At 40.4% G+C, this 12450-nt stretch overlaps 1 protein-coding gene across 2 annotated transcripts in view; it reads right to left on the bottom strand.

Moving 5' to 3' along the window:
* Positions 1-12450, bottom strand: part of LOC124114106 (leucine-rich repeat serine/threonine-protein kinase 1-like) — an 86768-nt gene that overhangs the window by 43805 nt on the left and 30513 nt on the right. For both annotated transcript variants that reach the window (XM_048394304.1, XM_048394307.1), the window contains exons 3-4: positions 2255-2463; positions 184-355 (exon numbers count right to left, since the gene is read on the bottom strand). In XM_048394304.1, the coding sequence (XP_048250261.1) occupies positions 184-355; positions 2255-2463 (381 nt within the window). The remainder of the gene's footprint in view (positions 1-183; positions 356-2254; positions 2464-12450) is intronic.

The following is a 12450-nucleotide window of genomic DNA, read 5'->3' as shown; positions in this document are numbered from 1 at the left end:
CTTCCCGTTACCCCCTTCCCAATCACCACTAAGCAAATACATTAATATGTAACCCTTATGAAAATCCTTGAAAGATTCATTAGATCCAGGTAAATGGTAATTCCGGGTAGCTCATACATTATTCTGTAATCAATGTGGTCATCCAAGGTGAGACAGATCAGATTCAGCCGTGTTAACACTCACATGGAAAGGTATCAGTGAGTTGGACCACTATCTCGTAGTGTCCATACAGGGACGCCAGGTAGAAAGGGGATGTCTCCTGCCATACTTCTCTGGACATGTTGACATCCTTGGAGAGGAGGAACTTGACCACCTTGACATCCCCAGCAGCGGCAGCCACTTGCAGAGGGCTCAACTGCAACATGGCAGAAACGTCTCTCCTGTGTCAATAACTCCAGGCTCCAGGCAATAACTCACTCTTAGCCCAACGACTACCTTACGCCTATATTAAAGTATGGGAGCTAATGTTCCCCCTAGCGCTAAGATCACTTTGTGGAACGGGGCCCTGGTAATATTTCCTGAGATAGCAGTAACATTACTTCAGAGAAAAATAACATTCCACTGTCATAGTTTAGACTCCAACATTAGTTTATCAGTGGTAGCGAATTATGACAGCAGGAACTAAAATAGTTATATGAAAATACTTCTTTCTCCAGCTTGATGGGAAACGGTACTCAGTTTCAAATACTGATTTTAACACATTTAATGTTGTGAAATATAGAAACTCCATGATTATTTAATGCTATGGAGGGGAGATGGTTTTAACAGGAAACCAAATCAACAAATTAACATTGTAAATTTTAGAAACACCAAGGAGCTAAAATCTCTCTTGACACACTAATTTTCCTCAGCATGAACTGAGACATTACATCTTTCATACCACATTCCTTTGATGTCCAGTCAGTGAACCAGAATTAAATGATAATGGCAATGTATTCTTGTGTGTATAAGTACAACCTTTGTGTTTGATCATAGTGAAAAAATTCAAATATATTGTGACTAATGTTCATTATCACTTAACCCTCAATCGGAACTTTCAGCTTATGTACTATATTAGAATCAACCAATACTTAATCACATTAGCTATCACCAATGAGGTTGTGTATGTTCATATCTGACAAAATTAAGATAAACATTGTGTCTTCATTTTAGAGGTTTCAAACTATTTTCAAATTTAAAGTTATTAAATGTCTATTTGAAACCTCTAAGTTAAAACTCTTGAGAGACGTCCAAATTACAGCAAAACAGATTTTGGGGGATATGCTAATGGGAAAGGTCATACTAGCTCCTAGAAAACATAACATGGTACAACTGTACACACCAAGTGAACATACACACTAAGATGTTTTCAATATGGCCACCAATCAGGTGAGAATTCTGTTAACACATTTGTTTCTGAGATCATGGGGGTTAGTTTGTGGGGACTTCACTTAAACATTTTGGCAATCTTAAGAGGAAGGAAGAGAATTTATGGATGCCAACTTCTTTATGATGAGGAACATAACGTTTCAGAGTTTGTTTGTTTGTTGTTTAACACCGCACCGCGGTCTGTAAAAAATCAAGTCTGGACAAGACAATCTAGTGATTGACATCATGAGCATCGATCCAAGCAATTGGGAAACGATGACATGCATCAACCAAGTCAGCAAGCCTGACCACCCGATCCCGTTAGTCAACAAGCATAGTCGCCTTTTACGGCAAGCCTGGGTTGCTGAAGACCTATTCTACCCCGGATCTTCACGGGTCTCATTTCGGGCTACCCCCGGTATATGCTTACTCCTTCATCACTTTCCTGTGCTAAATATGATTGGACTATCACACATATCAATAGTCCATTCAGAGAACGTTCCACAAAATTAACATTCACGACTGGTGTACCTTCGTGTGAAAGTGATTTACCGCTGGAATATGTCTTTTTCAACTTTTAAACCCCCAAATGACTGCCTATGTTTTTGTGTCAGGGATGAAATCATGAATGTTTTTGCTGACTGATCAACTTGGTCGTCGCCTATAATTGTCGCCATCTTTGTGAAGCTATGCGAGATAACAACAGTGATCTGATTGGATATCGCAATTTCATTATAAGGGGCACACCTACGTGAGCTGGCGACAGGGTCGAGCCAAGAAAAGCGACCTTAATGTGGCAAGGGTAGAAACTAGGCTTTGTTATAGGCTAGTGGACACGCTTGCCTCGGGAAGATGGGTATTTGTAAACTTCATTACATTTGGAAACCAATGAGGCAGCAGCACCTACCCCAGCCCACTCCAAGTTGACATCCACTCCAAACTCCAGCAGAATGTGCAGTACATCCAGGAAGGTGTCCTTGCACAACTCATGGAAGATGTTGGGGTGGTCCGTCAAGTAAATAACAACATCGTATGGGTTGATGCAATCAGTCAGTACGTGTAGTAACTCTTCCCTATCTCCTGTTGATGTTGCCCTTGCAAATGCATCAGAAAAATCTGAAACAACATAATCTCAACATTAGATGCAACTAACACTGCTGTTGCTGCTGCTGCTGCTGTTGCTGCTGGTCAGGTTCATTCCGAGTGATGCATTGATGTAGCTGTATGAAATTATGTCTTCTGAGGCAGGGAGCAGCTCAAAGTTTTGATGATAAAAATCTTAGTCCCTTGTAGGCAGTTAACTAGATTGTGATATGCAAGATGTCTCACCACAGTAATTAGTGAGTTTGTTCGTTTGTTTGTTTGTTTGTTTGTTTGTTTGTTTGTTTGTTTGTTCTTTATTGCACACTCTGACGGTGGTCTGTAACTAATTAACAAGACAATCTAGTGAGTGACATCGTGAGCATCGATCTACACAATTTGGATAAGATGACATGCATCATCCAATCAGCGAGTCTGACCATCTGATCCTGTTTAACAACTCTCACGTTAAGCATGGGTTGCTGAATACAAATTCTAACCCAGGTCTCTGAGGGGGAGTAACCAGTACAACAGTTTATGCATGTTCTCAGAAGGAGGAGGTGAAAGGTGAGGTGAAATGGGGTTTAACGTCACGTCCAAGATTATTACACTTATATAGCGACGTGCATGTACGTGTGTGTGTTGCTGCTTGTACTAGACCGGACTGATGCCGATTTATAGTGTTGGCTCACTGAGATACCATGCCGCAGTTTAACATGAATACCCCACTCAGACACAGTATACTGACTCCGAGCCGACCAGTCCTTGTTTTAACCCCTTAATGCCGAGCGCCAGACAGGGTAACAACAAGTACCATCTTTTAACGTCTTTTGGTATGATGCGGCCGGGGATCGAACTCCAGACCTTCCGCTCTCCGGGCGGAAGCTCTACCACGAGACCACGGAGGAGGTCCTCAGAAGGAGGAGAAAGTATCAATACAAGTACCAACTGTAACAACTTCTTGTGGTCATTATCAGTTACAGTTTACACTGTGCCATCTGGTTACTTTGAAGATTCATTTTGACATAAACCTAGAGTATTTTCAATTTGGAGGTTTCTAGATTTCACAACTTCTGCAGTAAAATCGAGCATGCTCTTTCTCTAAAGATGTCAAACAGGGTAATAGGACTATTGCTCAAAAGTTGTTTGATCAGGGGTACAACATTCAAGGCTTAGCTTTCAAAACATTTTATGGTAGGCACGAGGACATTTCAAGTTTAATGTATCAGTGACAAAAATGATGTCTGATGCAATTCCCTATTTGGACTTGTACCATGTATTCCCTTGTTTTTTGTCAGGTAAGCGATTGACTTGACTTTGCATGTGTTTGTGATGGGTGCCATCGTTGGGTTAGAATATGCTCACCTTTTAGTGAAAACCTGGTATAATCACCATTTGATAGTTATTCATAAACACATGCTTATGACATCTTACAGAAGAGATTTCTTATGATTATGGAAAGGGCTTCTATTGCTTTTTTTGATACAACATAACAAATAAATTCATGTTTCTACCCAGGTGGTCAATTTTGATTCTACCATCAATTTGGATTGGTCAATCTAATGTGTATAATAACAATAACCACCTCCAATTGTAACCATGGTAACAGCTGTAACGACCACATCACTCTGAAAGAGGATATGTAAAGACAAGTACTCCTTGCTCCGTCATTGTTGGTATTGTGAATCATGATAAGACAATTATAGATTCAGCTACTTAAGTTTCTACCCAGAAGTAAATCTTGACGAGCCAAAACAAGTTCCGGGATGACCCCACCCAACTCTAAAAGATGTCCTCCACATCCTCCACGTCCTCCACATCCTCCAGCCGGCTAAACAAGGACATTTGGATTGATCAATAGAGTGAGTGAGTGAGTTGGGTTTAACGCCAATTTTAACAGTATTCCAGCATGTCAGCTTAATGTCGGAGGAAAGCCCGAAGTGATACAGGTCTCAGACGTTTACTTCTTCAGTGAAACCCACGGGTATGGTGCTGGCAAACCTATAAACTTAATTGGGGCGAACCGGGATTCAAACCCACAATCATAGGTTTCTGGCGTGCCAAAGGGACACAACTCTGCACAGCGAATAGCAGCGCCTTAGACGACTGGGCCACCCATGCCCCCTTGATCAATAGAGAACAGATAACATGTTATCATGGAGAACAGACAGAATATTCAACATCCTGTGCATACACAGTGGAATATTCCATGCAATTTTCAAAAAAGAAAAACATTAAAAATGGTTTGAGTAAGTATTAGTTAAATATTTCGGTTCTCACGAAATGTCAGTCAGTGACGGCAAGTATCCGAACAGAACAGAACTTATACTCCATATTAACACACAGCATTTTCAGCATAACAGAGAATCATGTATGATTTTGATGGCCACTATTTCACATTTGTTACAGTTATTCGACTCAAATTAGAAAGTTTCTTCAAATGTCTATGATATTGTGAAAAAGGAGATATTGGATACAGACATGTTTTTTCTGAGATATGCATATATGTATGCATTCCTAATGTTAAATTAGTCACATTGAAAATCACCAAATATATCACTTACTTGATAACGGTATTAGAACCTACACCGAAACGTCGCTCCTAATTGTAAAGTTGTTCATCCATAAATCTTATCCTGACTTAGTACTCCAACTTCTAAATGCCTCTCAAAGAAGTTAGAAATACAATTTTGATTACGATTACTCGATGTACAGAATCATTTATCAGTAGGAATATTATTCCATTATTATCAACTGGTAGTCGATGACACAAATATATGTACACTGCACTCAGCTAGAGTTACCTCCCTGTGTAGGTGCTCATGCGAGCTCCTTCCCTGGGCGTGACACCTTCGTTACCATGGTTACAGTCTCGGTAACATCGCTATTGTCATTGTGGGGGCAGCCATTACAAGAATCTTGAAATTTGCCCTCTAACCACAATATGTAGCAACGTTTATACTTCAGTTTATGTCAATGTTCGTGCAAGGTCGTTCTGACGTGACCCCTAATGGGATGTCCTCAGATCTTTGTTTAGCGGAAGCGAGAACTGGGATCTGATTTTAATGAGATTGATGTCTTTGGGAATGGGTTTACGAATGACCAGATTTCAGAGATCAATTTACCATTTCGTTTGTTTGATCAGATTGGATCGAGATTGCAAACAAATGGAAAATCAATCAAGTTCCATCATACATTCTTACTATACCAATTACATGATAGTTGTAATGAAATAGAAATTCAAATTGACAAACAAAGAAATAATTCAGCAGGGGTGATGACTGATTAAATGATAAAAGATAACAAACAAATAGACCATACAGATCTTAGATTAATAAATAAGACCAAATTTAGATGACATCCTTTTCACCTCTGTCATGGTTATCCGTCAAATATGACAAATTTAGTAATGCCCAGACACTCCGTCTGAAAATAGTCATGTGTGCAGGAAGACATAGCACTTAAGGTTTCACAATGACATTTCTAATCTTACTTCCTTGAGAATTAAGAACTGTTTGCATCTTTCAGCCTACTTCAGCATCCTTCCTCCCTTCCGTCCCTCCATTTCACAGGTTTCATATGATCAATCTCCAATGGGCCAAACATTTTGATAATCATTTTCACTCAATCACAAAATCCTGATAGATATTTAGCATTATGGATGTGACATTAAATTTACACAAATCACAAGGAAAAAATATCATTAATGTTGAGAAAGACCAAAGATAATGAAGAAATATATGACCAGTGAACAGAAGTATTGATAACACAGTTGAAACAAAAGGACACAAAATCCATGACAGGAATGGTGTCTTCCCAATGTGCACACAGTCCCCTGTCAATCTCACACAATAGGATCATGTCGAGGTTCCCCTGTCAATCTCACACAATAGGATCATGTCGAGGTTCTCCTGTCACTCTCACACAATAGGATCATGTCGAGGTTCTCCTGTCAATCTCACACAATAGGATGATGTCGAGGTTTTTGTGAAAACCTGGTATAATCACCATTTGATAGTTATTCATAAACACATGCTTATGACATCTTACAGAAGAGATTTCTTATGATTATGGAAAAGGGCTTAGTTGCTTTTTTTAATACAACATAACAAATAAATTCATGTTTCTACACAGGTGGTCAATTTTGGTTCTACCATCAATTTGGATTGGTCAATCTGATGTGTATAATAACAATAACCACCTCCAATTGTAACCATGGTAACAGCTGTAATGACCACATCACTCTGAAAGAGGATATGTTAAGACAAGTACTCCTTGCTCCGTCATTGTTGGTATTGTGAAATCATGATAAGACAATTATAGATTCAGGTACTTAAGTTTCAACCCAGAAGTAAATCTTGACGAGCCAAAACAAGTTCCGGTATGACCCCTCCCAACTCTAAAAGATGTCATCCACGTCCTCCACATCCTCCAGCCGGCTAAACAAGGACATTTGGATTGATCAATAGAGTGAGTGAGTGAGTTGGGTTTAACGCCGATTTTAACAGTATTCCAGTTATACCGCGGCATGTCAGCTTAATGTCGGAGGAAAGCCCGAAGTGATACAGGTCTCAGACGTTTACTACTTCAGTGAAACACACGGGTATGGTGCTGACAAACCTATAAACTTAATTGGGGCGAACCGGGATTCAAACCCACAATCATAGGTTTCTGGCGTGCCAAAGGGACACAACTCTGCACAGCGAATTGCGGCGCCTTAGACGACTGGGCCACCCATGCCCCCTTGATCAATAGAGAACAGATAACATGTTATTATGGAGAACAGACAGAATATTCAACATCCTGTGCATACACAGTGGAATATTCCATGCAATTTTCAACAAGTATTTGTCACAGAGTGACGAAATATCCCCCGCCATATACACCATAGTACCAAATATGAAGACAATCCAGCGATTAGTTCTTGAGATATTGTGGCAACACCGTTTTCCAACTCCAAAAACAGATTTGCCTGCTGTGACCTTGAAAATGGGGTCAAGGTCACCAAATCTGACAGGTGTATGCGGTGTCTGTATATACACTATAGTTCCAAATATGAAGACAATCCAGCGATTAGTTCTTGAGATATCGCGGCAACACCGTTTTCTAACTCCAAAAGCAGATTTGCCTGCTGTGACCTTGAAAATGGGGTCAAGGTCACCAAAACCGACTGGTGTCTGCGGTGTCTGTATATACACTATAGTTCCAAATATGAAGACAATCCAGTGTTTAGTTCTTGAGATATCGCTGCAACACCGTTTTCCAACTCCAAAAGCAGATTTGCCTGCTGTGACCTTGAAAATGGGGTCAAGGTCACCAAAACCGACTGGTGTCTGCGGTGTCTGTATATACACCATAGTTCCAAATATGAAGACAATCCAGTGTTTAGTTCTTGAGATATCGCGGCAACACCGTTTTCCAACTCTAAAAGCAGATTTGTCTGCTGTGACCTTGAAAATGGGATCAAGGTCACCATAACCGACTGGTGTCTGCGGAGTCTGTATATACACCATAGTTCCAAATATGAAGACAATCCAGTGTTTAGTTCTTGAGATATCGCGGCAACAAACAGGTGGGACGTACGGACGGACGGACGTACGGACGGACGGACGGACGGACGGACGGTCGTGAATTCTATATCCCCCGCTTCGCGCTTTCGCGCGGCGGGGGATAAAAAAGAAAAACATTAAAAATGGTTTGAGTAAGTATTAGTTAAATATTTCGGTTCTCACGATATGTCAGTCACACACTCTGTCGTCGTGGTGACTCAGCATAACACCACTGCCACAGGCTAATTTACATATCATATGACCGGACTTTTCTCTTGTTTGTAAACAAACGCGCTTTTTCAGGAATCAGTATAGAACGGACTAATGCAAGTATTTGGGGGCGCTTTACATATTGTTTTGCATAATTATATAAATATGCTACTACAGCTGCGACAGTGAGTTGCATGATAAAATATATTTATACATCAAAGTGACCGTATCGCTAGCTCTCCGTTGAGCTTCGATGACAGCACGTGGAGCCGTACAACCAATGTAAACAAAGGACAACTACGCAGAAACAAGTAGATTTTCACGTTTTAGGATACTTTCTTAATGAACCGTAACCGTTCTTTGACATTTGTTTATGAAAATGTGTAGACTTGTCAAACATGAAACGGATGAAAAGCATATGCGATATCTTGAATGGAATGTGAAAGATGTGATGAATTGTCACATGGAGCTGGCCTGTGGCAGAGGTACTATGCTGGCTGGCTGCCGGCCGCAAGGAACTCTGGGTAGAAGAGTGTGTCAGTCAGTGACGGCAAGTATCCGGACAGAACAGAACTTATACTCCATATTACCACATGGACATTTTTCCTGTCAATCTCACACAATAGGATCATGTCGAGGTTCTCCTGTCAATCTCACACAATAGGATCATGTCGAGGTTCCCCTGTCAATCTCATACAATAGGATCATGTCTAGATTCTCCTGTCAATCTCACACAATAGGATCATGGCGAGGTTCCCCTGTCAATCTCACACAATAGGATCATGTCTAGGTTTCCCTGTCAATCTCACACAATAGGATCACGTCTAGGTTCTCCTGTCAATCTCACACAGTATGATCATGTCTAGGTTTCCCTGTCAATCTCACACAATAGGATCATGTCTAGGTTCTCCTGTCAATCTCACACACTATGGCCTAAAAATGGAATCTGGAGCAAAATGAAATTTGAGGTGATAAAGTAGTTTCTAAACAGTCCTTATAGCTGAAAACGATTAGGGCAGGGACAATTTTAGGTGTGGTCAGGTCAGATGAGAAACTCTAAATGTAATTTAACAAGCCGAAGTCAGTGGATGAACAGATATGTTGTCGAATACACGAACTGTGAATCACAACTCAGTGGGTAAAGATATGTGTCAGGGGAAACAACTCTGAATGTGGGCAATCTGGTATTCATTTCTGGGGAGATCAGGATGCCCTTGTACAAAACAACCTTAGGCTACGACTGTCATAAATCTATGTTAAGCTATGGGAGTTACGATCATCTTAGCGCTAAGATCACTTTGTACAACCGCATCCAGTATTGTTTCACAGTGTGCATGTCTGTTATTTAACACAACACAGCAATATTCGAGCTATGTGATGGTGGCCTGTCAATAATCAAGTTGGGACCAGACAATCCTGTGATTGATATTATACGCAACAATCTACACCAGAAGGGTAGCATGACATGCGTCAACCAAGTCACCCAATCTGACCACACTTTCCATTTAGTCAAGATGCTTGTCATAAGAGGCAACCAACAGGATCGGGTGGTCAGACTCGACTTGGTTGATGCATGTCATCGTATCCCAATTGCGTGGATCGATGTTCATGATGCCAATCACTGGATTGTCTGGTCCAGACTCGATTATTTACAGACCGCCGTCATATAGCTGGAATATTGTTGAGTGCGGAGTTAAACAACAAACAAGCAAACAAACAAAACCTTTCCCGGGGCCCTATTCTAATGCAGAAGTCCAACTGGGCTTCAGTCATTGTGTGAAGGGTCTTTAAAGAGTCTAAGAGCACTCTCAGATCAGCAGCTGTGACACTGTGGTAAATACATTTCATGCAACAATCTTGGAAAACCAAGTTACCAGGAATGTCACAAGAAAATACTTTAATCTCTATTAGTTCAGTTGAGATAAAAATAATGTCATGACACTGTAGCTCACCTATGTAGCCAACAGTGCTGTCCACATTGATCATGTTGATATTCAACAATGTTTTGTATTACTACAGTTTGTACATTTGGAGGACTGAATACTAGCAATAAAATATAATAGGCTGAACAAAATATGATGTAACAATAAGGAGAAACACACATGACAAAGTTCATCACCCTCATGCTGGCAATTTCATGGGAGACGAAGTTTACACAGCCAAATATACCTTTTAAGATAACTTAATTAGTTTGGGCGAAACAAGGTCAAAACATGTATTATTGCAAAAAACAGAGCATATGTCTTAAAACTAAAAAATACCAAAGCTTGTTACATTTTGAACAATAATGACGGAGAAATTGCTAAAAATATACTTTTTAAAATGCCTGCTATGGCAGATGGGGTACAAATCTATTGAAGTAGTAGGGGTGTCATCATTGGTGGAGAACAAGCACGTGAGGTTTCAGCTTCTTTGGTCAAGTTGTTTCTGAGGTGAAGAGTTTACTTGACTCTCAGTCCAACTCACTCACTCACTCACTCACTCAGGTGAGCTGGAAATGTAAGCTGAGATAACAGCAGAAACATGAAAGAGTAATCCGAAGATGACATATCCCCCCTGGTCTGGCACAATTCGGACATGGAGTTTAGCTACTTATACCCCACTTTGGGTTCATTGCCATTGGAAACCTGCAGTTCAGCGAGGAACAAAATAATGTTGCACAGAATTTTTCAAACTCCCAAATCCTCAAAAGGCACCAGTTCCCCACTTGACATTTTCAAACGGAAACGGAAAATGGAAAATGGCTCTATATCCCCCCTGTTTTTCAATTTTCAAAAATATCATAGACTCACAGACTTTATATAATCTTTCAGTGATACAGGAAGAAATATTATAACAGGACAAAAGTGAGAGCATGCACTTCCTTCCAGAGAGCAAAGTACATTGTTCATAGTTTAAAAAGAGTCTCCACAGTTACTTCCTCTTCCATTTTATTGTAGACAAGTGGAGGACATTACAAATTTGACGCATCAGTGACAAAAATGATGTCTGAAGTCCTTATTTTAACTTGTGTCAGATGTCCCTGTGTTTTTTCAGGTGAACAATTGACTTGACTTTGCATGTGTTTGTGATGGGTGCCACTGGTGGCGCAGGATACGCTCACCTTTTCGTAAACACCTGGTATTATCACTATTTGATAGTAATTCATAAACACATAACCTTCTAATAAAAGGGTCCCATCCTAGAAAAGGTATATACCAAGTTTAATGACAAATGAATGACCCCGGTAACACATTTTGAGAAATAGTCTTGTCTATCGCATTAACGTAACCTTGACCTTTGACCTTTTCATGACACGAACCAAAAGGATTTCTAAGGGCCACACGGACAATGACCATGGTAGAACACAATGTAATGTCAATAGTCTGTGTGTATTAGGCCTTAGAAAAATCACAAATTTCAACAAAACATTAGAGAGTCATTCTTCATGGAGCTGCTGATAAGTCCAACCTCAACCCAGAGCCCAGAATATTTAATGAGTAAAAGTGTACTCAGTCACATATATAAGATAGCTACGTGGAAAATCGCAAAGAACAATGAAGAAGAAGCGTGGTTTATTTCACAATAGGGGGCACGGGTGGCCCAGTCGTCTAAGGCGCCGCGATTCGCTGTGCAGAGTTGTGTCCCTTGGGCATGTCAGAAACCTATGATTGTGGGTTCGAATCCTGGTTCGCCCCGATTATGTTTCTAGGTTTGTCAGCACCATACCCGTGCTCGTGGGTTTCACCGAAGTGGTAAACGTCTGAGACCTGCATCACTTCGGGCTTTCCTCCCACATTAGGCTGACACGCCGCGATATAACTGGAATACTGTTAAAAGCGGCGTTAAACCCAACTCACTCACTCACTATTTCACAATAGAACATTGTTCTTTCATGGCATCATTTCTGGAGATTCGAATAAGCGCTCGCAACTTAATGACGTCATATACTGGACAAAGTTGTTTTTGAGAGAGAAGTGTCTTGTAAGTTGTTCGCCATGGTTGTAGCTGGGCTACGCAGATAAAGGCAGTGGCCTATCAGTATCAGGAGAAAAAAACAGATAATGGACATGAGGATTGTGAGAATATGCGTGAAATACCAACTTAACCCACCTGTTCGTAAAACGTACTTGTCCGACATTTCCAGGGTGGGATTCTGTTCAGGGAGTCATTATTAAGAAAAAAAAATTTAAAGCTTGTACATTTTATCAACATCCTTAAAGAGGTTGAACATAATGTTGATATCTCATATAAGAAATAAACGTCTTGTGGTTGTTGTTTATCG

This window comes from Haliotis rufescens, unplaced genomic scaffold (assembly GCF_023055435.1).
Source record: "Haliotis rufescens isolate VD_foot unplaced genomic scaffold, xgHalRufe1.0.p SCAF_1, whole genome shotgun sequence".
In the NCBI taxonomy this organism is placed as follows: Eukaryota; Metazoa; Mollusca; class Gastropoda; order Lepetellida; family Haliotidae; genus Haliotis; species Haliotis rufescens.
Note: the sequence above shows the minus strand (reverse complement) of the source record. Positions and strands in the feature narration are given on the sequence as shown.